We start from the raw sequence: 26246 nt of genomic DNA, 5'->3' as shown, positions 1-26246 counted from the left end.
TACAGTATTTTCGATTGTGTGTCTCCTTGATCCAGTGTTATTGTCACTTGCTGTACTACTAACGCGTGTAGTTTTCTACATATGGTGTTTGACTTTGCATCACCATGAGTGGAGGGTGAACCCCACGAGCACACTAACCAGAGGATATTTGACTACCTATTTACAAATTGAACAACATCGATGCATGGGTGTTCTTCTAATTATGTCCACTTGTTGCAGCCCCTGTGTCAGGGTGAGGGTTCACCCCTGTGCGTCACTGCTGTACTGCCCTTGAGCTTTCTTCATGTTTCTCTTTATCTATATGTCTCCTATCAAGAATGAGGAGGGTGGGAGCTCGGTGTTTTGAGGGGTCACGCGTCAGCGGTGTTTTGAGGGGTCACCCATCAGCGGTGTTTTGAGGGGTCACCCGTCAGCGGTGTTTTGAGGGGCCACCTGTCAGCGGTGTTTTGAGGGGTCACCCGTCAGAGGTGTGTAGAGGGGTCACCCATCAGCGGTGTTTTGAGGGGTCACCCATCAGCGGTGTTTTGAGGAGTCACCCGTCAACAGTGTTTTGAGGGGTCACCCGTAAGCGATGTTTTGAGGGGTCACCAGTCAGCGGTGTTTTGAGGAGTCACCCGTTAGCGGTGTTTTGAGGGGTCACCCGTCAGCGGTGTTTTGAGGGGTCACCCGTCAGTGGTGTATTGAGGGGCACCCGTCAGCGGTGTGTAGAGGGGTCACCCGTCAGCGGTGTTTTGAGGAGTCACCCATCAGCGGTGTTTTGAGGGGTCACCTGTCAGCGGTGTTTTGAGGGGTCACCCGGCAGCGGTGTTTTGAGGGGTCACCCGTCAGCGGTGTTTTGAGGAGTCACCCGTCAGCAATGTTTTGAGGGGTCACCCATCAGCGATGAGGAGTGCGCTGATTTCTACTCACAGATCCAGTCTGGTAGGTGAAGGTCCTTGGTCGATGGAAGAAGTTCTTCTTGATGCAGAAGAGGGCCAGCAGTGCGATGATGATGGTGATGCACGTGACCGACACAGAGCCGATGATCGCCAGCAGCAGCTTCTGGTTGCCCCGTGCGGCCTGCGGGCTCCGGCTCTCCATGCTGGGGAGGAGGTTCTGCAGATCTGTAGAAAGAAGGAGGAGGAACATGACTGGAAAGAGGAGCTTTATCCTACAGTGCTGTCTACCAGGATGAGTCAAAGGGACAACCATTTTGGGGTACCAAAACCTGTCCATCTAGTGTTCTCTTCTCTTTAAGGGTGAGACCTGGACTGCACCTTCTGGTCATCACTACAAGGGTGGGCCTTACCTTCTGTTCATCACTCTGGGTTCAACCCTGGGCTGTATATTCTTTTCATAATGTTATGGGTGAGACATGAGCTTGCTTTAGGGCTCAAGCCTGAGCTGTTCCATCTGTTTATCCAGTTAGAGTTCAACCCTGACCTGCAGCAGTTGGCAAATGGTTCACGCCTGGACTGTACATCTCTTGGTTCAGACTAGGACCTGGTGACATTATCATTATGCCAGTGTATTGATGCATATATTCTGACATTTCAAGTTACACTAATGCCTGATAGTACGCCATTACAACATGCTATGTCATTTGTCCTCTGCTCGGGGGAAAATCCTATGTTGTGAACATGGAAACAACATGAGCTAACACGCTAGCGGCTACTGTTCGCATCATATATGGTTTTTAGAGCACCTTTATTCACCTGACATTTGGCATAATTTTGCAAAGACTATTCACAAACATTTCGCACATCCTTCAGAGACACATTCTGAATTATTTCTCTAAACAAATCCTCTTCCTCACTCTGGAGTTCAGACTTGGAGTGTCCCTTCTCTTCTATGAATAACTCTTGGTGTGAGCAGTCTATCAGCCACCAGCAGCTCTTGCACTTTCCAAAGCATGTTTGACTCTGAGCTGAGACCGCACAGGGGTGGAGACATGTTAATGTTTTCAATGTGGTTCTGCAGGTGAGACCCAAGAGTGTCTTGTCCAGGCTGGTTGAAGCTGACCAGACACCTACACAGGTTATGTTCACACCCTCTGGCCCAGCAGAAGCAGGTCCTATCATCCTTCGTGCACCTTGATCCATTCTCAGAGATTAGCCCATCTCTTTTTCACAGCTCCTGTGCTCAGCACTACTGGCCTGTCCTTACCCTCCCACCTCTTGTTCCCAGCCCTAGACCGTGGCCATCTCTTTCCTCTCACACAGGAGTTGGCGTTGGCCCGTCCACCACTCTGGTGTCCTTGGCAACCAAGGTAAGGGCTCGACCGCCTCTTCCCTCAACCCTCTACCTGCATTGCTGAAGTATAACTTCCTCTTCCCTTTCTCCACAGGATTGGGGTCAGCCCCCCTCTTTGATAATAATACCAGTATTTGTAAAGCGCAAACAATTACCCCTAAGGGTGTCAAAGTGCTGGGGCCGTCGGGAAGATTAAGCAAGCTATTATCTAAAGTCACATGGTGCTGGGCTAACCAGCCAACGGCGTCGGGGATCGAACCATGAGCCCCCGTGTTCCGGAGTTAGCCGACCTGGCCACTGCACCACATCTCTTCCTCTGGATCACACCAGTGGAGAATCGAGAGGGTCCTTCAGCACAGTGCCCCAATGGCAGCCCCTGACCTGAGAGCTCCTGACTGGTAGTACTTGTACTTTGCAGGGGGCCCCCTCAAGTTTTGTTACGCCACTGGATCATGCCATCCTCGCACTAACAACCTTACCTTCATGGTGGGTGCGGACTCTCACAGGCTGGCTCCAGTCTCCTGGGATCCTAGAGTTGGCGCGGACTCTAAACTGGTACTCGGTGCTGGCGTTCAGCCCGGCGATGAGTTTTCGGGTCTCGTTCTCACTGTCGGTATCGATCCACTTCTGCTCGCCGGGCACTGCCATCGCCTGGCACTCGATCGTGTACTTAATGATTCCTCCATTGGGGTCTTCGGGTGGCGACCAAGTCAGCTGCACCGAATTTTCAGACAGGGCACTGCCATGGAGGTCTCGAGGCGGCGATGGACCTGGCAACGAGAAATCAGTGCAACTGTAAAGATGACCCACAGGCTTCAGGCTTGCACAGGGCATCGAGGCTCTGGGGCAGGCCTCCATGCTGTATTATCTGGTTCATTCACAAGCATTATCCAATAAACAACCATACATATACTGCAAATCACAGATCAGTTTATGCTGCGATCAACAGCAAAGCCCCAATAAAACAGTAGTTGGTTTGTCTCAGTTGAGTACAGATGGTAGCACCTAAAAAAAAGGTCTCACATTGTTTAAGTGTGATACATTCACAGTCCCTCTTCTTGTCAAATCTAGCTTCACCTTTGAACCCTAGGGCACTTACCAAATAATAAGATAACCCAAAAACAATGTCATACTCCACAGATGATATCACTGTCTCAGCAAAAGGATCATGTGGTCTTGATTTGGGATGGGTGGTATATTCCACTTAGCCAGCAGAGTTTTGGCCACTCTACGCTACGCTTGTGACACGAACACAAAGTTCTGGCCAAACTCTGCCAACCACGGTGTAGCACAGTTGTTTATCACGCACCGCTTTTCAACAGTAAGTTGGCGAGCGAGATTTGGCATCCCCTAGCTTGATTTTCGGTTGTTAAGAGGGCACTCAACTAGATTTCTCCAACGTGGGAGGTCGTGACCATTCATAGTTAGAAAGCTGCGACAGGAGTAGAAAATCTACTAGAGAGGCAGCAAAATCAACTCAGGAAGTTGCGCCGTCTGGCACACTGCGTGCTGCAGTTCATGGTGATGTAAGAGCGGAGCGAGGTCCCGGTGCTAAATCCCAGTGCCTATTTCCACGCGTTCACAGAATTATGTGGAATCTTGCAGAGTTTTGTAACTCTGTGGAATTCCACGAAGTTAAACTTCTGCCCAGGTCTAGTCTTGATCCAGCTTCTGGACTCAAGGTAGGAGCTTGTGGTGTCAAGAGATAAATAGATAACTATCGGGAAGTCTGAAAATTTTGCGGACAAGCATCTGGACCATGCCGTCTAGTGGGATAACCTTAGAAACTATAAAACACTAAACTTGATGAGTGTTTGTGTTTTTGTGTGTCTTAATCTCTGGTTATGTGGCTCTAACAGGAAGAGACAATGCACAACAGAAGAGGAGTATTGCTCTGCATTACTTCCAGGCTGATCCAAATTTTAGGCTCCACCTTGCTGGTATAACAGCCTATAAGTCAGTGAACGCCACACACCCTTGTGAATCCTAAAGTCCTCAACTAAAGAATGCTTCCAACCAAGCCTCAAGCCAAACCACAAATGGTTTCAGCCCAACCAGGATTGGTTTCTGCCCGACCAGAGGTGGTTTCAGCCTGACCAGAAGTGGTTTCAGCCCGACCAGAAGGGGTTTCAGCCCAAACACAAGTGGTTTTAAACCAAATACAAGTGGTTTTAGCCCATCAGAAGTGGTTTCAGCTCAACAACAAGGGGCTTCAGCCCGACCACAAGTGGTTTCAGCCTGATCAGAATTGGTTTCAGCCCGACCACAAGTGGTTTTTGTCCAAACACAAGTGGTTTCAGACCAAACACAAGTGGTTTTAGTACATCAGAAGTGGCTTCAGACCAACCACAAGTGGTTACAGCCCGACCACAAATGGTTTCAGCCTGTACACAAGTGGATTCAGCCCATCCGTAGTGGTTTCAGCTCAACAACATGTGGTTTCAGCCTGACCACAAGTGTTTTCGCAGAGTGTTTGACCCCAGTACCCAGTAGAGAACACAAGTGGTTTTAGCCCATCAGAAGTAGTTTCAGCCCGACCATAAGTGGTTTCAGCCCAAATGCAAGTGGTTTCAGCCCAAATACAAGTGGTTTCAGCCCATCAGAAGTGGTTTGAGCCCCACACGTGGTTTCAGCCCGACCACAAGTGGTTTCAGCCCATCAGAATTAGTTTCAGCCCGACCACAAGTGGTTTCAGCCCAAACACAAGTGGTTTCCGCCCATCAGAATTAGTTTCAGCCCGACCACAAGTGGTTTCAGCCCAAACACAAGTGGTTTCAGCCCATCAGAAGTAGTTTCAGCCCGGCCACAGGTGTTTTCAGCCTAAACACAAGTGGTTTCAGCCCATCAGAAGTAGTTTCAGCCCGACCACAAGTGATTTCAGCCCAAACACAAGTGGTTCCAGCCCATCAGAAGTGGTTTCAGATCAACAAGTATTGTATTGTATTGTAATTGCATTTATATAGCGCTTACTACCCCTGACGAGGCGTCAAAGCGCTTTTTCGGCGAGTAGCATGCTACTCCGGGACCCATAGAGGATTAGTGTTGAATTAGTATAGTGAAACATGCAAGTACATTTTAATTGGGTGATAAGTTAGTCAGTTATTTGGATTTGGAATGATAGCAGAAGGATAGAGGAGGACAAAGGTTTGTATTTATATAGCGCTTGTTGACGCACGCTATTCAGGAAGCCTACAAAGGATTAGTGGTGAATTAATATGGTGAAATATGAAATAATTTCAGTGGTGGATATTAGTCAGTTACTTGGAGTGAGAAGGATAGCGGGGGGATAAAAGGGGAAGAAAGATTTGCATTCATATAGCACTTGTTACCCCTGATGGATGTTGAATTGCTTTTCTGGCGTGTAGCACGCCACTCCGGAACCCATAAAGGATTACTGTTGAAAATTAGTATAGTAAAAAAAAAATGAAGTAATTTGAGAAGTGGGTGGGAAGTATATTGGTATAGTTTAATATGGGATTTGAGAAGTGAACATGTTAGTCTGTTAATTTCGATTGAAAAGGATAGTGGAGGGATAAAAGAGTGAAATATTTTTTTTTTCTTAGGTCTTCGCAATAGGAGGAGGCTTTTGGATGAGTAAAAAGGAGTTTTGGAGAGGAGGACTCAGAGGAAAGAGTTTAGAAAGGTTTGTTTTAGGGGATCGGTATAGTTAAAGAGGTGTCAGATGTTGCAAGGAGGGGTAGACTTGAGAGTCTAGTAAGGGTTATTTTGGCAATCATAGTAGTGGTATGAGGTTTGGGATAAGTGAGAGAGTGGATATAGAGGATATATTGATAGATGTATAGGATGAGAGATAGGGTAGTGCATTGGAAGGAGTAGTAGAAGAAGTTTGGAATGAGTCAGAAGGTTGGGCTAGAAGATATATTGAGCGTAGTATAGGATGAGAAATAGGGTAATGCACTGGAAATGCTAAATTAGAAGAAAGTGAGAAATATATAGATCCATAATTATATTAAAAGTATATAGATACATAAAGGAGGTAAGTATATGTAGATTAAAGATATTGATAGAGGCACAGGATGAGAAATAGGGTAGTGCATTGGATATGCTTTTTCAGGAAAAAAGTAACAGACGCACAGATCCAAGTACATGGAAGGTACATAGATGTACAATGGAAGTATGTACATGTAGACCAAAGATGATTTTTATTTATTTAATATTATTATTATTTTTTTTCTCTCAATAACATAATTATTTTACATGTTTATACAAAGTAATACACAAAGATAGGTACATATCTATAGTGAAAAAAAATGCGTGTACAGAGAAGGATATGCTGTAAATTTCTGTTGCGTATGGTGCTTATGTGGGGAAGAGCCAAATCTTGAGTAGTTTTCTGAAGATAAGGTGGTTGTCGGTAGACCTTATGTTGGGGGGTAAAGAGTTCCATAGTTTGGCTGCTTGAACAGAGAAGGATGTGCCACCCATGGTTTTCTTCTTGTATGGTGGGATTTTGCGGCGAGATGCTCCTTTAGAGCTGAGGTTCCTTTTTTGAATGTGTTTGGTGATTTTATTCCTGGTGAAGAGTGGTCTCATTCCATGTATTGCTTTGTGGGTGATACAAAGCAGCTTGAATGTGGATCTTCTGGCAACTGGTAACCAATTCAGGGCGTTCAAGGCAGGGGAGATGTGGTCTCGCGATTTGATATGCAAGAGTAGTCTGGCAGCCGAGTTCTGAATCCGTTGTAGTCTTTTCATGGTTGTTAAAGGTGATCCATGGTAGAGGCTATTGGCATAATCGAGTTTGGACAGAACAAGGGAGATGGTAGCTTGGACCTTGTGTGGAAATCCCAAATGAGATAAAATTCGTTGCAGCGCTTTTATAGTAGCAAAGCTTGATCTTGCTAGTTTATCCACTTGGGCATTCATCGACAGCTTGGAGTCCATGGTCGTTCCGAGGTTTCTTACTTCCTTCGATACTTTAGGCAGTGATCCCAGTTCATCAGGCCATGCGGCAAGCGGGTTGTAATGTTTCCAATCGCCACACGTGAGTATTTCAGTTTTTGAAGCATTCAATTTAAGATGGCTCCATGTCATCCACTGATCCACGGCTCTGGATAGTTCAGTATTAGCAAAAGTGACATCTAGGATATGTCCAGCGGTGTGTGTCAGCCCGACCACAAGTGGTTTCAGCCTGACAAGAAGTGGTTTCAGCCCGACCACAAGTGGTTTCAGCCTGACAAGAAGTGGTTTCAACCCGACCACAAGTGGTTTTTGCCTAAACACAAGTGGTTTCATCCCAAACAAAAGTGGTTTTAGCCCATCAGAAGTAGTTTCAGCCTGACCACAAGTGGTAACAGCCCGTCCACAAGTGATTTCAGCCCACACACAAGTGGTTTCAGCCCCATCAGAAGTGGTTTCAGCTCAACAACATGTGGTGTCAGCCCTACCCCAAGCATTTTCCCAGTGTTTGAGCTCTGTACCCAGCAGTGACCACATGTGGTTTCAGCCCAAACACAAGTGGTTTTAGCCAATCAAAAGTGGTTTCAGCCTGACCACAAGTGGTTTCATCCCGAACACAAGTGGTTTCAGCCCATCAGAAGTGGTTTCAGCCCAACCACAAGTGGTTTCAGCCCAAACACAAGTGGTTTCAGGCCATCAGAAGTGGTTTCAGCTCAACAAGTGGTTTCAGCCCATCAGAAGTGATTTCAGCCTGAACACAAGTGATTTCAGCCATCAGAAGTGGTTTCAACTCAACAACAAGTGGTTTCAGCCTGGCCACAAGTAGTTTCAGCCCATCAGAAGTGGTTTCAGCTCAACAAGTGGTTTCATCCCGACAACACGTGGTTTCAGCCCGACCACACGTGGTTTCAACCTGACTAAAAGTAGTTTAAGCCTCACTACAAATGGTTTCAGCCCAACCACAAGTGGTTTCCTAAAGTGTTTGACCTCAGAACCCAGCAGTGATTCTGGACCTCTGTTGGAACATACATTTGATAATATAAAAGCATAAAGTTTCACTCCATCAAATGTCTCAATCCTTGGACAGTAGCTGTTTCTCCCTGAGTGGAGAGTGCGTAGTACAGCAGCCAGGTTTAAGCAGAGAGTATGAAGCTGGTCACGCCAATGGAAATTCAGTTCTCTTGTGTAACCCAGGTTTCCCACTAATGGGCTAATTCTGAGCACCACAGTAATCTTGAGTGAGGTACAAACCTCAGATCACGCCTGCATTGGGATTACATGTAGTCAACACAATTCACACCTTGGGGTTTTCACTATTTTCTGATTTGGAAGTAAAATGTGTAAAAATTGCTGTACGAAATCACATTAATGTGTCTTAAGCCAATGACAAAGATAATGAGATAAACAAATCAAACTGCTCTCCTTGTTTTTTTTGTAAATTCCAAGATGTTTAGAAGACACCTTGATTAAAATGTGTAGGTTCTGCTGGGTTTCCCCCCTCCCTCCCATCTCTCTTTAGCTGTAGTGTGTGAATCAGGATAACAAAGTCTGTCCCTCACACACTTCCCAGCAACCTTTGCGTCTTGGTGATTTATTTATTTTATTTATTTATGCATTTTGTAGAGCGCACAAATACCCAAAGATGTCTTGGTGCTGGTGGACTGATTAAAGAGCAGGCGAACATAGTGAATCACTGATTGAAGAGCCAGGTTTTTATCTGCTTCCTAAAGAAGCAGAGTGGGGCTGGTCTTGATGTGTGAGGGAAGCCTGTTCCAGAGTTTAGTGGTGGCAACTATAAAGGATCTATCGACCCAAGAGACTTTTTTAGTGTGGGGAACGGCAAGGAGGTTAGCATTGGAGGGCCCCAATTGTCTCTGTGGAATGTACGGTTGGAGAGACTGTTTGAGAAAATCAGGCCTTGTGGTGTGTATGGCCTTATATGCTATGCAGAGGGCCTTGAACTTGGATCCATTTTTAATTGGTAGCCAGTGCGATTCGCAGACAAATTTGGAAATAGGCGTACTTTTAGGAGTGCCTGTCAGCAGCCTTGCTGCTGCGTTTTGAATCAGCTGGATCTTTTCCAGAACCTTTTCTTGTGCATTGATGAATAACCCGTTACAACAGTCTACTTTTGACATAACCAGCGTACCGATGAGTGTTTTGGCGGCTGAGGCAGGGAGATATGGGAGACTTTTTTTATGATTTTGATGGTGTAGAAGGCTGATGATACCACCGAATTTGCATGGTGCATAAAAGTTAGTTTGGCGTCAAAAATGACTCCAAGGTTTCGGACCTTTGTGACTGGAGAGGGGGGAGAACCTAGGTCTGATGGCCACCAGAGAGATGACCATGCGGGTGAGAGATTACCGAAGATCATAACTTCGGTCTCACTGGAGTTCAGTCTCAAGGAGTTGTTGGTCATCCAGGAGCTTATGGCAGGCATTCCATTCTGGAAGTTGGCTGCGACCCTTACACCATCGTTATGTATGGCTAACACAAGTTGAGTGTCGTCGGCGTATGAGGTAAGCACCAGGTTGTATGTTTTGATGAGCCTCGCCAAGTCCGACACATAGATATTGAACAGTGTCGGGCTTAGCGAGGATCCCTGGGGTACTCTGCATGGAAAGGAGAATGCAGGGGAGGCAAATGATCCAAGCGTGACGGATTGTGAACGATCAGCCAGGAACGACGCGAGGAGGGCCCTGGCCTTATGACAAATACCTAGTGGAGTGACACGGTCGATCAAGGTGGTGTGGTCGACCATGTCAAATGCTGCTGAGTGGTCCAGCAGGATGGGAACCGGCGCTCCTTCAGCATCCATTATTTTTTTGATCTCATCTGAAGCTTTGATGAGGGCGGTTTCTGTGCCATGTCCCCTTCTAAAGCCGAATTGTGTTTCATCTACCAAGTGATGTTGTTCCATGAAACTTGCCAGTTGAGTGTTCATTATCTTCTCTGCAATTTTAGCTGGAAGAGGCAGCGAAGCAATGGGTCTGTAACTGACTGTGTCAGCTGGATGGAGGTTTATTTATTTATGAAATTTATTAAGCACAAACAAATGCCTAAGGGCGTCTCGGCGCTGTGGACGGAGGCAGACCAGAGTGGTGGTAGTGATAATTATTGGTTAAATAACCAGGTTTTTATTTTTCTTCTGAAAACAGTGAGAGTGAGGCAGGATCTGATGTCGATTTCAAGCGAGTTCCACAGTTTAGCTGTAGCGACAGTAAAACGGCGGTCAACCCATGAAGCTGTTTTGGTCCGGGGCACGGTCATCAACAAGGCATTCATAGAACGTAGTGCTCTATTGGGGGCATAGAATGCCAAGGATTTCATGAGAAAATGGGGCCCTAGATAACGGGAAGTTTTATAGGCTATGCAGAGTGCCTTGAATTTAATTTGATTTTTTACCACCAACCAGTGATAGTTTTTGATCACTTGGGTGATTGGTTTGAATTCTGGGGTACCAGAAAGCATTCTTGAAGCTGCGTTTTGTACAGACTGTAGCTTATGAATAACTTTCCGCTGAGCATTGATGAAAAGTCCATTGCAATAGTCAACAGATGACATGACAAAAGCAGTAACCAATGTGTTACCTGAGTTGGGGGGAAGGAAGGGAAGGATTTTCTTGATGGATTTAAGCTTGTAGAACGCGGTTGAGACAATAGAATTTTGTGCAGCAAATGTTAATTTATCGTCTAGAAGTATTCCCAGATTCTTTACTTTGGTAACTGGTATGGGCGGAGGGCCCAGTTCAGTGGGCCACCATGCTCCTGGCCAATTAGGGGAAAGGTTTCCGAATATCATTACTTCCTTTTTATTGGAATTTAACTTGAGACAGTTAGTTGTCATCCAGTTACTAATGGTCACCATGCCATGATGAAAATTGGCCGCAATTTTATCTGTGGTGTTTTTTATTGCTAAAATCAGCTGGGTATCATCCGCGTAAGATGTTAGGCTCATCCCAAAGTCCTTGATGACCCTTGCTAGGTCTGTCACATAGACATTAAATAGAGTAGGACTTAGGGATGAGCCTTGGGGGACGCCACAGGGGAGTGTCATCCGGGAGGAGCTGAAATTGCCCAGTTGTACCATTTGGGTGCGATTAGAGAGAAAGGAGACAAGGAGATCTTTAGCTTTATCCTGGATGCCTATGGCATTGACACGGTCGATCAGGATGTTGTGGTCGACCGTGTCTAAGGCAGCGGATAGGTCGAGCAGGATAAGTACTGCCGTCCCTTGTTGATTGGGAATGGTTCTTTTCTCGTCAGTGGCTTTGATAAGTGCTGTCTCGGTACTATGATGTTTACGAAAGCCAAACTGGGTGTCATCTAATAGGAAGTGATCTTCGATGTACTGAGATAGTTGTGTATTCATCAGTTTTTCTGCTAATTTTGCTGCAAAAGGCAGGCTGGCAATGGGCCTGTAGTTATTAGTGTCCTCAGCGTCCAGGTGAGGTTTTTTCAAAAGGGGTTTAAGAAGGGTGTCTTTCCAGATGGTGGGGTAAACCCCTGTGGAGAACATGGAGTTGAAAATTTCTGTAATTTGGGAGGCCACTATGTCTGCTGCAGGAAGAAGAATTTGAGGAGGACAGGATTCATAGGCTGAGCCTGATTTGATGGTGGTCATGATCTTGGAAACCTCAGATATATTAGTCGCTGGAAACTGCCTAAAAATGGGCTGGGTGGGCTTTAGTAAGGTAATTTGAGGCGGATGAGAACGATCTTTATTCCTATGAGAGAAATTGGTGTAGATATTTTTACTTTATCATAGAACAAGCTAGCAAGGTTATTACAAAACAATTGAGAGGGGGTAGGCAGTGATTGAGGAGGTAGCTTAGAGAGTTTGGATACAACCTGATATAGTTGTTTATTAGAGTGTTTAGCTTGCTCGATCTGAGTAGAGTAGTAAAGATTTTTTTCTTGCAAATTATTTTTTTATATATATTGCAAGTTCGTTTTTGTAGAGAGATTTGTCCTCGGCAGTATAAGCCTTTCTCCAATGTCCTTCTCGATTACGACATATCTGTTTTTGATGTCTAAGGGCATTGGTAAACCAGGGAGCCGAAGGGGAGTTGCGATTTTTGGAGATAGATTTTATGGGTACTAATTTATTCATGGCTATGGTAAGCCAATGAGTATATTCTTTAGCAGCTATGTTAGGATCCTTGGAGATAGCTGGCTGCGTGGATGACAGGGTTTCGATGAGTGATTGATTATCGAGATCTTTCCACGATTTGAACGTCCCAGAGTTTGTATTGGCAGTTGTATGTGTGGGGGAGTTAAGTAGAATTTCAAACATCAGAGCATGATGGTCGGACCATGCTAGAGGTAGGATCTCTTTTATTTTGATGTTGGCTTTTTTTATGAGGGGCTTGATCACCGTCTTTTTCCATATAGCAGGGTGTATATACCGGTATTTAACATGGAGTTAAATATTTTGGACAGGTTGGATCCAATGAGATCAGGATTAAGTTTAAGGGTGGCAGGTGGGCAAGGATCTTCGGGAGACCTCCTCTGTACATAGCATAGCATAGAACTCCACACAGGAGGAATGGAACCTCCTCTGTACATAGCATAGCATAGAACTCCACACAGGAGGAATGGAACCTCCTCTGCACATATCATAGCATAGAACTCCACACAGGAGAATTGGAACCTCCTCTATACATAGCATACCATAGAACTTCACACAGGAGAATTGGAACCTCCTCTATACATAGCAGAGATATAACTCCATACAGGAGGATTGGAACCTCCTCTGTACATAGCATAGATAGAACTCCACACAGGAGGATTGGAACCTCCTCTGTGCATAGCATAGCCTAGAACTCCACACAGGAGGATTGGAAATACCTCTGTACATAGCATAGATAGAACTCCACACAGGACAATGGAACCTCCTCTGTGCATAGCATAGCATAGATCTCCATACAGGAGAATTGGAACCTCCTTTGTACATAGCATAGATAGAACTCCATACAGGAGGATTGGGATCTCCTCTGTGCATAGCATAGCATAGAACTCCACACAGGAGAATTGGAAACTCCTCTTTACATAGCATAGATAGAACTCCACACAGGAGGAATGGAACCTCCTCTGTGCATAGCATAGCATAGAACTCCACACAGGCAAATTGGAATCTCCTCTGTACATAGCATTGATAGAACTCCATACAGGAGGATTGGAACCTCCTCTGTGCATAGCATAGAACTCCACACAGGAGAATTGGAACCTCCTCTTTACATAGCATAGATAGAACTCCACACAGGAGGAATGGAACCTCCTCTGTGCATAGCATAGCATAGATCTCCATACAGGAGAATTGGAACCTCCTCTGTACATAGCATGGATAGAACTCCACACAGGAGGATTAGAACCACCTCTGTACATAGCATAGACATAACTCCACACAGGAGGATTGGAACCTCCTCTGTGCATAGCATAGCATAGATCTCCATACAGGAGAATTGTAACCTCCTTTGTACATAGCATAGATAGAACTCCACACAGGAGGAATGGAACCTCCTCTGTGCATAGCATAGCATAGACCTCCATACAGGAGAATTGGAACCTCCTCTGTACATAGCATAGATAGAACTCCACACAGGAGGATTAGAACCTCCTCTGTACATAGCATAGACATAACTCCACACAGGAGGAATGGAACCTCCTCTGTGCATAGCATAGATCTCCATACAGGAGAATTGGAACCTCCTTTGTACATAGCATAGATAGAACTCCACACAGGAGGAATGGAACCTCCTCTGTGCATAGCATAGCATAGACCTCCATACAGGAGAATTGGAACCTCCTCTTTACATAGCATAGATAGAACTCCATACAGGAGGATTGGAACCTCCTCTGTACATAGCATAGCATAGACCTCCACATAGGAGGATTGGAACGTCCTCTGTACATAGCATAGATAGAACTTCACACCGGAGGATTGGAACCTCCTCTGTGCATAGCACAGAGAAAACTCCATACAGGAGAATTGGAACCTCCTCTGTACAGAGCGTCGAATTCTGCACAGGAGGAATGGAATCTCCTCTCTACAAAGCATTGAACTCTTTACAGTAGCAATGGAATCTCCTCTGTGCATAGCGTAGAACTCGGCACAGGAACAACTTCACCTCCTCTGTACAGAGCATTGAGCTTTGCACAGGAGGGATGGAACATCCTCTAGAAATGCATGTTTTTTTCAGGGCGGAAAAGGATTACATCATCACAAATGGTAGTGTTTGTGGCAGTTCCCAATCTTCAATAGGAAGCCATCCCTTTGAATGTCCACTTCCTGAGCTGTGAGTAGTCTTTACAAGTGCAACATTGTGGAGAGATCTGCAGTGCTAAATGTATGTACACCCACCTGGAAGCCCTTTGTCAACTGGGAGACATGAAAGTGGTATTTCGAGTCATAAAGTTGAATTTGCAAACAGAAATACCTTTGTAAATAGGACCCATTGCCTGCTTCCCACCACACCATCAAACATGTGACTGTTCTGGTGCTCTGCAAATGGAGCAGACCTCAAATTGTCACCTGGCCACTCATATGATTTGCAGATCTCTCTGTTTTTACCAATTTAAGTGTTTCACATTGAATCAAGAACTTGTTGGTTGTCTAGACAGATTTTCATCATAAGCACACAGTGAGACCTACTGCCTTAGCAATGCCTGGCCAACCACAGGGACGATGACTGCCGCAGTCTTTTGGCCATAAGATTGAGGTAGGAAGCCACAAAAGAACAGGGGACTAGACACTGACACCGCCCTTTCATTCGAGCTTGGTGGTTTCAAGGATTGTGTTGAAGCTGGACCAGAAATGAAGAATCTCTTAGCCTCGGTCTAGTAATACCAGGAAGGAATGAATGACAACATGGCAGTTGTTCAGTGGTGTGTGTCGGTGTGAACTATTAGCTCTTGGGTGACACACGAGCCACTGGCGTAGTTCGCTGAGATTTGCTACGCGGAACTCCGCCAAGTTACAAAAAAACTCAGCGAAGTTCCACGAATGACTGAGTGCAGTGCGAACTGCAGTTTGTGCTGGTATTCCTGCCGCTCGGGTAGAATTCTAACTAGGGGGAAAAAACTCTGCTTGCACATCGCGAAGCGGAGTTCTCTGCACTCTGTGAGCTGCGCGGAGTGCAGAAAACTCCACAAACTCCGCAAACAGAGCAAAGTTCACTGCCCAGGCCTAATATAAACCTATTTTGTGTCACTCTGTCCAAATTCCAGCAGCAGGCCTCCTTGGCTGCCATCTTTGTTCTTTGTGCTGGAAGCATCTCAACACGTCTGCTGCTCTCCTAATGGTGACGGACTATGCATGGCTGATCTTAGCTTGCACCGTATCGTCATTGTGAAACCAGCTATTATAAGTGAGCTTGAGTGGCCTCAATGGCCACTTGCCTCCTTAAATCATTTGCCCTTCCAGAAGCCACCCCTGGCTCCACAGTAGGGGCAAGACTCCCTACAAACACCGAAGGTTTCTCCAACTACTGATCCGTATTACACCATCTTGGGTCTACCTTTCACCCGCTTATTACTTCCTACTTCCAGGGCTGGGTGGGCACTCTTAGGAACACAAGGTGTTATGTTGTCATAGGAGTTTTATATGGAGAACAACGGGCAATTACTTCTCCACAACGTGTGATCCAAGAGGTTTTCCATGGGCAGACCATGCCTAACAGAGCGAGATTAATGTTGTGTTGCATTCATTCCAAAGAGGGGGTACAGAAATCTTGACAGTGTAAACAGGGGTGGCTGGTGTCATTGGGGGTGAGGGGCATGAACACCCTGTACTCTCGGGGAACAAACTTGTTTCTCTGTGACAAAGTTTTTTTTTTTTTAAACCTTTATTTGGAGACAAACAGGTACAAAGGAAGTGTACATTCAAAACATACAATCACATTCGGCCATTACATTGGTACGTCAGTGCCTAGAAAGCATACAAAAATAAACAAGGAGACACGAGGAAGTACAGGAGCAATAATGAAATGTGCAATAGAGGTTAGAATACAATGATCCAGCATGGGCAGGCGAGCCAATAAGACAATGCAATATGAATACAGTACATTAGCGGAGAGCACGTGAGCCAGAGGGGACACAAATATGAGGAACACAGGAAATGAAGGTGACGCACAGGGATACAATCTGGATTCCCGATAAAATACCAGTCCGAAGGGAGACTCCCACCCCCCCAATTGCTCGCAGGAAAAGGAGACAGTCAGCCCCCCCCTCGATATCGGAAGAACAGCAGGTGTTGTGCAAAACCCAGCCCATCATGATGTCATTAACCTATCCCCTCGCGGTCCTCAGGTTCAGAATCAGAGTCTCGCACAGCCCTGGTCAGGAGGTACACCTGGAGCGGACTCCAAAAATCCTTTGGTCTGCATCGAACAGGCATCAAGTCAGAATAGATATTGTACTGATCCTGACAGTAAATGAGGTCAGTCACCCAGTCTTGAAAGCGCGGCACCCTACCACGACCCCAGCTACAAGCAACCCTACGCTTAGCCAGCAACAGGGCCACGTCAACAAATCTACGGTGAGAGGCAGGTACGTCCTTAGAGAAGCCAAGTAACATCACTAAGGGGTCAAACGCCACCCCGTCCTCCGCCATAACCTGCAGGGCTTCATGAACCTGAGTCCAATATTCCAAAACCCCCGCACAGCTCCAAGCCAAATGCAAAAAGTCAGCGCCTTCCGCCCGACACCTAACACACCTGTCATCCTCCGCCAAATGAAACCGTAGTTTCCTCGCCGGGGTATAGTAGTACCTCTGAACAAACTTGTAATGGATAATTTTAAGGCGACAACTAGAAGAGACATTGGCCGTGAGACCGCAACAATATTTCCACTGCTCGTCTGTAATAGGAGCACCCAATTCGGCAACACACTGCTCGCGCACCCGATTGGTCGGGACCAATCGCTGTCGGCGAATAGCCCCGTATAACTTCGACACCAGGTGTCGCCCATCTGAAACCAGCAGCACGTGGAGGGGGAGGGTAACCCCAGGCTCCGAAGGGTAGTCTGGTAGCAGAGCACGCATGCCCTGCCGCAGGCGGACAAAGTAGAACAGGTCTAGAGGGGAGCAAGTAGACGAACCGAAGAAATGAGCCTGCGTACGGAAGGCACCTTCATGAAACAAGTCGCCCCACGTAAGGATACCCAGCCGCTTGCACATTCGCTGGAACCCCGTCTCCAACAACAGCGACAAGTCCGGATGATAAGACAGAGGCAAGGCCGGCGAGTAGAGAAAGGAAACTCCTAGCAAATGAGCCATCCGCTTCCAAGCATCCACTGTGCACGTCACCGTCGTGCGAGGCGTTTCCACATCTGACACCTTGCCCAAAACCATCCCCTCCAGTGGGAGCGGGTGGGCGACCCAATGCTCAGCAGCAATCTGGGGCATGAACGGCGCGGGCGCATCCAATGATAGGCATAATGCGCCTGAGCGCTGAGATAATAAAGTTCAAAGTCAGGGACGTCGAAACCGCCATCAGCATAAGGCAACGTAAGGGTAGTCCAGGCCACCCGTGGCTGCTTGCCCCCCCAGAACAGTCGCAGAAGCTCGGAACGAAGTCTACGAAAGAAATAAGCACCAGGATGATACGGGAGGTTTTGAAAGAGATAAAGAAAGCGGGGCAGGACTACCATCTTGATAAGAGACGCCCTGCCGGCCATGGAGAGAGGCAAAGACATCCACCTGGTGACATCATCCGCCAGTTTAGTAATGGCCACACCATAATTGAGCCGAACCGCGTCTCCCCTGTCCAAGGATATGACAATACCAAGATATCGCAACTCCGAGTCACACCATTCCAGAGGGTAGTCAAGGGGAAACCTGGCCACCGCAGCTGTGAGGGGGAAAAGTTGAGATTTCCGCCAGTTGATATGAACCCCGGAGACACCTCCAAAAGCGACCAGCTCCCGCAGGAGCGAATTAAGGTTGTTCTCAGGGTCCTTGACATAGAGTGTGACATCATTGGCGTATAAAGAAATGCCGACCTGCCGCTGAAGACAATTAAAGGCACTCTGCTGATGGAACTGACGAATCCTACAGGCTAGCGGCTCAATGGCGATAGCAAACAAGAGGGGTGAGAGGGGGCAGCCCTGTCGGGTCCCTCTCGTGAGAGGGAACGAGGGGGACAGCACCCCATTCACTACTACCCTCGCCATCGGATCAGTATATAAAAGCTTAACCCAAGAGATGAAAATCCTGGGGAAACCCATCCGACAAAGAACATCAATAAGGTAGCCCCACTCTACAGAGTCAAACGCCTTAGTGGCATCAAGAAAGATAGCGGCAACCGGAACAGTGGGATCAATGGTCGACACAAGCGAAAACAAAGTGCGAAGATTATGAGAGGTAGCGCGGCCGGGCACAAAGCCCGACTGATCAGGCAACACGATAACGGGCATGAGTTCGGCAATCTCACCGCCAAGACCTTCGCGAGAATTTTAACATCACAATTGAGCAAAGAGAGGGGCCTGTAGGAGCCCACATCCAGTGGATCCTTACCCGGCTTGAGCAGCGACATGATGGCGACCTCCCGCATGGAGCCCGGTAGGCGTCCCTCCTCCAGAGACTCCTCAAACACCTCACGGAGCACAGGGGCCATGATGTCAACATAACATTTATAAAATTCAGCAGGAAGGCCATCCAGCCCGGCGGCCTTCCCATTAGAAAGAGACATGATGGCATTCCTGATCTCCTCCACCTCTAGGGGCCTGCCTAAGAACTCCCGATGACCATCCGATAGCCAACAAAGCGCCAACTCATCGAGGAAGCCACCGTATCGAGTCTCGCCCGTCTGCTGTGTTGTGTAAAGGTGTGCATAGTGATCAATAAAAGTGCGCTGAATCTCCGAAGTGTCTCGACATCGAGTGCCATCCGGAGACACCAATTCCAACACGTCCGACCCATGCCTAGGATGTCTAATAAGGGCAGCGAGGACCTTACCGGGTCGCTCCCCCTCGCAGTATCGCCTCGCCGTCCAGTATTTCCCCCTATGCTTAGCCTCTCGAGCAGCCTCCTCCTCGTACTCGGAGAGCTTAGTGCGGAACTGGGCCAAAAGAGCGGGGTCCGAATCCACCTGCATCCTGCGCTCCAAGTCTCGCAAATCAGCCTCCAAACTCTCGATGGTCCGAACAATCAAACGGAGTACTCCACAACTTTTAGAAATAGTGACACCCCGGATCGTAACCTTGAATGCCTCCCAAATGACCTCAATGCTTTCCACAGAGCCCTTGTTTCTAGGGAAGAACGCCTCCACCTCCGCACCGAGTTCCTCCTTGAACACGGGGTCAAGCAAAGCAGTCGGAAACAAACGCCAAGGCGGACGCGGCCTATGTAACCCGGGGACGGATAAACCAACCTTCACCGGACAGTGATCTGAATACGTTCGAGCCAAATGTGTAGCTCCCCTTAGGCCAGACATCAATCCTCTAGAGAGAAACACATAGTCCAGTCTTGCCCATGAGCGAGCATGTGTGGTGTAATGAGTGCCCTCCCTAGTGGCAGGGTGGGTGTACCTCCAGCTGTCAACCATCCCAGCCTCCTCCACTATCCCCCGCAGCACATCCCTAGCCTGTACATTGTACTGAGGGCTACCCTCCGACCTGTCCAACTGGGCCTGAAATGCAAAATTAAAATCACCCCCCCACACAATGTGAGTAGCATCCACTGCTAGGACATGACCCCACAGAGTGACAAAAAAGATTGGCGTATCAACATTGGGAGCATAGCAATTAACAAACAGTATAGTGTTCTGCCCAAGCCGTCCCCACAACAGCACATAGCGCCCCTCAGGGTCCCCCAGGGATCCAAGTTCCTGAAATGCAAGCAACCTTTTAACAAGGATGACAACCCCACGAGCATAAGAAGAATATGAGGCAAACCCCCTGGCCGCAGCCCACCTCCCGCCGAAAGTGGGGGAGGGAGCGGGGCGCAGATGCGTCTCCTGGAGAAAAGCAACATGAATAGCATGCCTGTCCAAATACTGGATCACACTGCGACACTTCCTGGCATCATTAAGGCCCCGTACATTCCAGGACAAAATCGAAATCAGATCTACAACAGCAGTCGATATCACACAGAGTCAGGGCCCCGCGGGACCCAATAACCAAATACAGGGCATCCAACTACCAGCAACAGCCAGCGACGGGTCCACGCCCCAGGGCACGGACAGACCACAACATACACTCCACATATTTCCCAGTCATCTCCGAAACAATCAAACAAGAACACAACAACTCCCCCCCAACCGACCCATCCATGCAGCAAGCACTCAGGACAGACTGCGCGCCGCGAAGCCATCCCACGCGGCCCACAACTCGCACACGTGCCATGCTCGCAGAGTGCGCCCCGTCACGTGGCAGCCTAAAATGGCGGCCGTCGCCCTCGGGCCCAAAATGGACGGGAGCACGGAACCCAGAACCAAACCCGTCAGATAGGAAAGTGGAACAGCCTGGATAGCGGGCGCCACGACACTTCCATGCACTCAAACAACAGTAGCAGCTCTCAAAGCAACCCAAAAATCCCAGGCAAACAGACATGGACAGCTTCATCCCCACCCCATCCACCCACCTGACACCACCCCAACTATCAGGCCACGCACACCCCCCCCCCTATCCCCCAACACACTTCCAGTCAACCAACAGAGGACTAGAATCCAAACAAAAGGTAAACATGGGGCACACCCTCCGGGGAACCTTCCAGAGGTGCACGACGCCACTCCCTCACGCCACGCCAGTGTCCGCACCAACGAGTATCAGGCGGCCCCAGGCGCAGCGCGGGGGGGTGGGTGCCCAGAGCGCGACATCACACATCACCATCCTGCGGTGCCACCCCAACCCCACAAAAATAGCAAAACGCACTCATTCATCACAATACAAACACGACCCACGCATCAGCAAAAAATCAAAAACGGACAATAGCTAGGCCTCAATCACTGAGAAGGAAGCCAGCAGGTCTCAATGCAAAAAAAAATACGTCCACAATACTCCAAAAACCGGGAAGAAGAGAGACAAAGTCCGAAGTCACCAGAATCAGGCGACCTCCTCCTCAGCCGCCGAATGTTCACCCTCCGGGTCTCGATCGTCACCCCGATCCGCAGCAGCTCGCTCGCGCTGAAGGCGCTTCGCAAAGTCCTCAGCATGCTGTGGGTTGGTGAAAAAATGTTGTTTAGCCTGATGCGTCACTCTAAGTTTAGCCGGATAAAGCAAAGCGTAGTCCACTTGAAGGTCCCGAAGCTTCCTTTTCACCCCCAAGAACTTCCGACGCTGGTCCTGCACCATCGGCGTGAAGTCGGGGTACATGGTGAAAGACACCCCTTCAAAGGAGAGTGCCCTGTTAGTGCGGGCAGCCTGAAGAGCAGCGTCTCGATCACGATAATTCAGAAGGCGCGCAATGATGGGACGCGGTGTAGCCCCAGAGACCGGACGAGGTCCCAATGTCCGATGCGCCCTCTCGACGATGAACTGGGACGAGAAAACTTCCGTCCCAATGGCGCCCACCAGTAGCCTCTCCACATAAGTCTCCATTTTGCCCACATTCGTGGACTCCGGCACACCTACAATGCGCACGTTGTTGCGCCTACTCCTCGCTTCCAACTCTTCGTTCTTGGCGGCAATGACACGCAAGATATTGTCCATTCTCGCCAGTTGGGTGGTATGGGTGGCCGCCGTGTCATCATGGTCCGAAATGCGCTGTTCTGCCGCCGTCAGGCGCTCCTCATGCACGTCCAATTTCTGAACGACTGCATCCATGCGCGACGATATCTTGTCCACTTTGTCCACTATAGTGGCGAACCCCTGCCTCATCTCCTGCATCATTTGGGCGAAGTCCGGTGGAGGTGGGTGCGGGACACTCTCAGCGACATTTGGGGGGGGGGACCGCGAAGGCCCAGCTTCCTGGAGCAAACGCGCCCCACACCTGGCCCCTCCAGAGTCAAAGGACAATTTAGACTGTTTAGTGTCCGGCTTCCCCATGACGGTGGTACAGTAGGGGAACGAGGCAAATGGGAGTCAGGATACAGGTCGAACAAGGGACCCGGCCAAGCAGAAAGCAGCTCGAATCGCGGGGGCACGAGCAGGCCAACAAGCCCCGCCACTCCCAACGACAAGTAATGGCCGTCTTCGATCCCAGCCCAAGGGGGCGAACCCTCAGAATCCAAGTAGAAAATCCGTTGCGCCTCCGTGGGCGATGGTATCTGGACAGGCAGATGGGAGAGCCGAGAGATAGGTCCGACAATTGGGAAGAGCCAAGCGTCTCGCCCGGCCAGCGAACGAACCTGACGGAAAAGGGCGGAGCTAGGCCTACTCCCCACGTGCAGAGCCCCGGACTGGCATGAACAGTGACGCCGGGCAAGAGGGCATCAGACTTCCAGAGCGCGAGTCGGAGGAACTTGGGACCCTCGTATCTTCGGCCAGCAACCTTCGAATGGCTCAGGAGTTGGACCGTGGGTGGACAGCTGATATCCCAACCGATCCGTGGGGTCAGTTCAGGGCGCAGCGATGGTAATCAGGATACCTAGGCGGATAATAGCTCCGGGCAGCGGGAGCCTCACGACAGTGCGGCTATTCCGCAGTGCGCCCTCTAGCGCCCCCTTCTCTGTGACAAAGTTAGCTAAGTCTGGGTTTTTTAGGTAGGGGGAGGGGTTGCAGCCTGGAATCTGGACTAGTGAGCAGTGCACATCAATTGGCTGGCGACGCCTCTGTCGCCCTTGAGCCATTCACCAGGGCAGTGTGCTTTAATTCATTGCCAGGAATAGGGCTCTGTTTGGGGCGTAATGTTTGGAGTGGCCGGGGCAGGATTAACAAAGCTACTTGAACAAAATAGCCTGGGGCGGGACAGGCCGATGGGGAGAATGTTTGAGTCGAAGTGGAAGAGAACTGTACCACCCAAGGGCTGTGTGTTGTTTAACATGAGAAAGGTGGGCCTCAGGGAGGACTCTTAAGGCTTTCTGTGCCATTAGGAATGAATGCTTAATTTCATCGTGGTTCAGAGTCAGACATGATATGGGGTTGGAATGGACTGCATCTTTCGAATTGTTCATGCCAGCATGCATTAAGGGCCCGATTCACAGAATGAACTTAAGACTCAATCCTAAACTTACTACTTTTGGTATTCACAGAAGTTAGGATTTTATCTTAAGTCTGTCTTAAGTCTATCTTAAGACAAACTTAAGACAAAATCCTAACTTCTGTGAATACCAAAAGTAGTAAGTTTAGGATTGAGTCTTAAATTCATTCTGTGAATCGGGTCCGAAGAGTTTTAGTGCATGCAACTCCTATGCATGTGCTCCTGTTAATGTTAGATAATATAGTGGCATATGTGCAAGCCCTTATTGCCACCACAATATCACTTTTTCTGACGTTGTGGTGGCGATAGGGGCTTAGCCTTATTTACGAGGCAGCGTTACGCCACTTAACATGGCCTAATGCTGCCTTGTAAATAAGGCTATGGTTAGCGTGAAAGGGGTGTTGCGTGGGTGTTGCGTGGGTGTTTCATCACAACACCCATTCATTTTGACACTGCCCCTGATGAACAAGGGTGGCGTACATAGGAGGGAGTGCCAAAATTAAGATCAGGGAAAACCTGGTCTTAAGTTGGCGAAACGAGGAAAAATGCATTATTTCTCGTGTTTTTGCTTTTTCCATGTGTGCTGCCTCGTGCAGGATTTGTTTATGTGCAGGAAGGGACACCTTCCTACACATAAACAATCCTCCCCCGCACACAGACACCCTTTCACTCTGGTGCAAGGGTGCCTGCGTTGGCGCTAAGTTGCTAAACTTAGCGTCATTGTAGGGGGAAACACAAGGCTGCACCACATTCTTGCAAATATGGTGCAGCCTTGTGTTTCCAAAGTGGCTGAGCGCGTCGTTAAGCGAAGGAGGCTAATCACACACTCCGCCACTTCATTGTACATATTCCCCGTAGTGTTTCTGATTGTATTGCTAACCTCAATGTATTCACAGCTTACAACTACCCACAACACAGTTTCAGGTGCAGACGGAACACCCCGCATAGGTGGGTGTTCTGTCACCAGTTACTACTATTAACATAAATCACCAACCGACCTGTGTAAACCATCCGATCCAGCATCATAGAATATAGATAGCACCCCTCCCTCGTAAGCCCACAAACACCATTTACGTCTTAATTGGTAAGTTTAAAAGTTTATAAAAAGAGGAAAGACTTATTAACTCTACCAAATGTATTGTCAATACACTGTGGTTAATTTGATTTTTGTGATCTGCTGCTTGGACATATGGAGAAAAAATACATATAAAATTCCCAATGTATGGACTGTCCCTGCAGTGCGCACATTGAATGTATTGACTGTCACTGCATTCTGCACATTGGGTGCATGGACTGGCACTGCAGTTTGCACACTGGATGTATTGATTTTCACTGCAGTGTGCACACTGCACATAAGGGCTGTCCCTGCATTCTGCACTCTGGATGTATCCACTGTTCCTGCAGTGTGTACACTGCACATAAGGGCTGTCCCTGCATTCTGCACTCTGGATGTATCCACTGTTCCTGCAGTGTGTACACTGCACATAAGGTCTGTCCCTGCATTCTGCAAACTGGATGTATGCACTGTCTCTGCATTCTGCACACTGGATGTATGCACTGTTCCTGCAGTGTGTACACTGCACATAAGGGCTGTCCCTGCATTCTGCACACTGGGTGTATGCACTGTTCCTGCAGTGTACACACTGCACGTGGGACTGTCCCTGCATTCTGCACACTGGATATATGGACTGTCTCTGCAGTGTGTACACTGCACATAAGGACTGTCCCTGCATTCTGCACACTGGATGTATGGCCTGTCTCTGCATTCTGCACACTGGATGTATGCACTGTTCCTGCAGTGTGTACACTGCACATAAGGACTGTCCCTGCATTCTGCAAACTGGATGTATGCACTGTTCCTGCAGTGTGTACACTGCACATAAGGACTGTCCCTGCATTCTGCAAACTGGATGTATGCACTGTTCCTGCAGTGTGTACACTGCACATAAGGACTGTCCCTGCATTCTGCAAACTGGATGTATGCACTGTTCCTGCAGTGTGTACACTGCACATAAGGACTATCCCTGCATACTGGATGTATGAATATCTCTGCATTCTGAACACTGGATGTTTGGACTGTAACTGCAGTTTGCACATAAGGACAGTCTCTTCAATCTGCACACTGGATGTCTTGTCTGCTTCTGCAGTGAGGATCCTTCCTGTTCAGTTAATGCCTGCTCTGCTGCTACTGTTACTACACACAAATTTCCTCACACCAGCTCTGTATTCAGGATATGTATATATACATTGCATTTCTATACCTGTTGCGTAGATTCGTGCAGGCACTGGACCTTGGACCATCGACATGTTTCGTGCCTTACCTTTACTGCTGATTTTGACCTTCAGCGGGTCTGAAGGGGGTCCCTGGCTGGTGCAGTGATACACCAGGACGTCCAGGCTGTACTCCTTGTTGAAGTCCAGATCCCGGATGAAGGCAGAGAGCACGTACATGGACGACACCTTCTCCTCTCGGATCAGCACCTTCTCAGGATGGAAGAGGCGGACGATGAAGCCGTTGCTATTTGAGGTGCTATGGGGGAGGCGCCAGGTGACATGTAGCGTGTTCCGGCCCTCAACCGAGTACCCCTCAATCTCCGGCTTCACAGTGGGTTCTGCATAAAGACATACATCAGTACATGGCTCAGAGGGTTGTGCTTGCACACACATGGCACAACAATGCTGACTGTGAGGGATGTTGAAAGGTCTGGTTACCCTTTCAATAACTAGCTCTCAGTCTGGTGAGGATATAACAGGTGGAAGCAGCATGCGCCTATTTATGGGGGTGATAACCAACTACACAGTCAAGGGTTCTAACCAAAAACATTAATACCAGTAAACAGTCACAGACATCAACCAAGAAAAGTGGAATCCAATATCTAGTGCTCGATTATAACGGAGCACCACTGGTAAAGAATCTGAACACCTGCACAACGTCATCGATCTCTCCCTCAAGACCGCGTCCTTCCCAAAGAGCTGGAAACATACTGAGATCCACACCCCACTCAGAAAACCTA

General features: G+C 48.2%; 1 protein-coding gene across 1 annotated transcript in view; it reads right to left on the bottom strand.

The window, feature by feature from the left end:
- TIE1 (tyrosine kinase with immunoglobulin like and EGF like domains 1) overlaps positions 1 to 26246 on the bottom strand; it is a 242227-nt gene that overhangs the window by 59525 nt on the left and 156456 nt on the right. The window contains exons 12-14 of the mRNA XM_086952186.1: positions 25554 to 25844; positions 2712 to 3002; positions 910 to 1103 (exon numbers count right to left, since the gene is read on the bottom strand). Of these exons, the coding sequence (XP_086808312.1) occupies positions 910 to 1103; positions 2712 to 3002; positions 25554 to 25844 (776 nt within the window). The remainder of the gene's footprint in view (positions 1 to 909; positions 1104 to 2711; positions 3003 to 25553; positions 25845 to 26246) is intronic.

Source organism: Lissotriton vulgaris, chromosome 1_1, assembly GCF_964263255.1.
Source record: "Lissotriton vulgaris chromosome 1_1, aLisVul1.2, whole genome shotgun sequence".
NCBI lineage: Eukaryota > Metazoa > Chordata > Amphibia > Caudata > Salamandridae > Lissotriton > Lissotriton vulgaris.
Note: the sequence above shows the minus strand (reverse complement) of the source record. Positions and strands in the feature narration are given on the sequence as shown.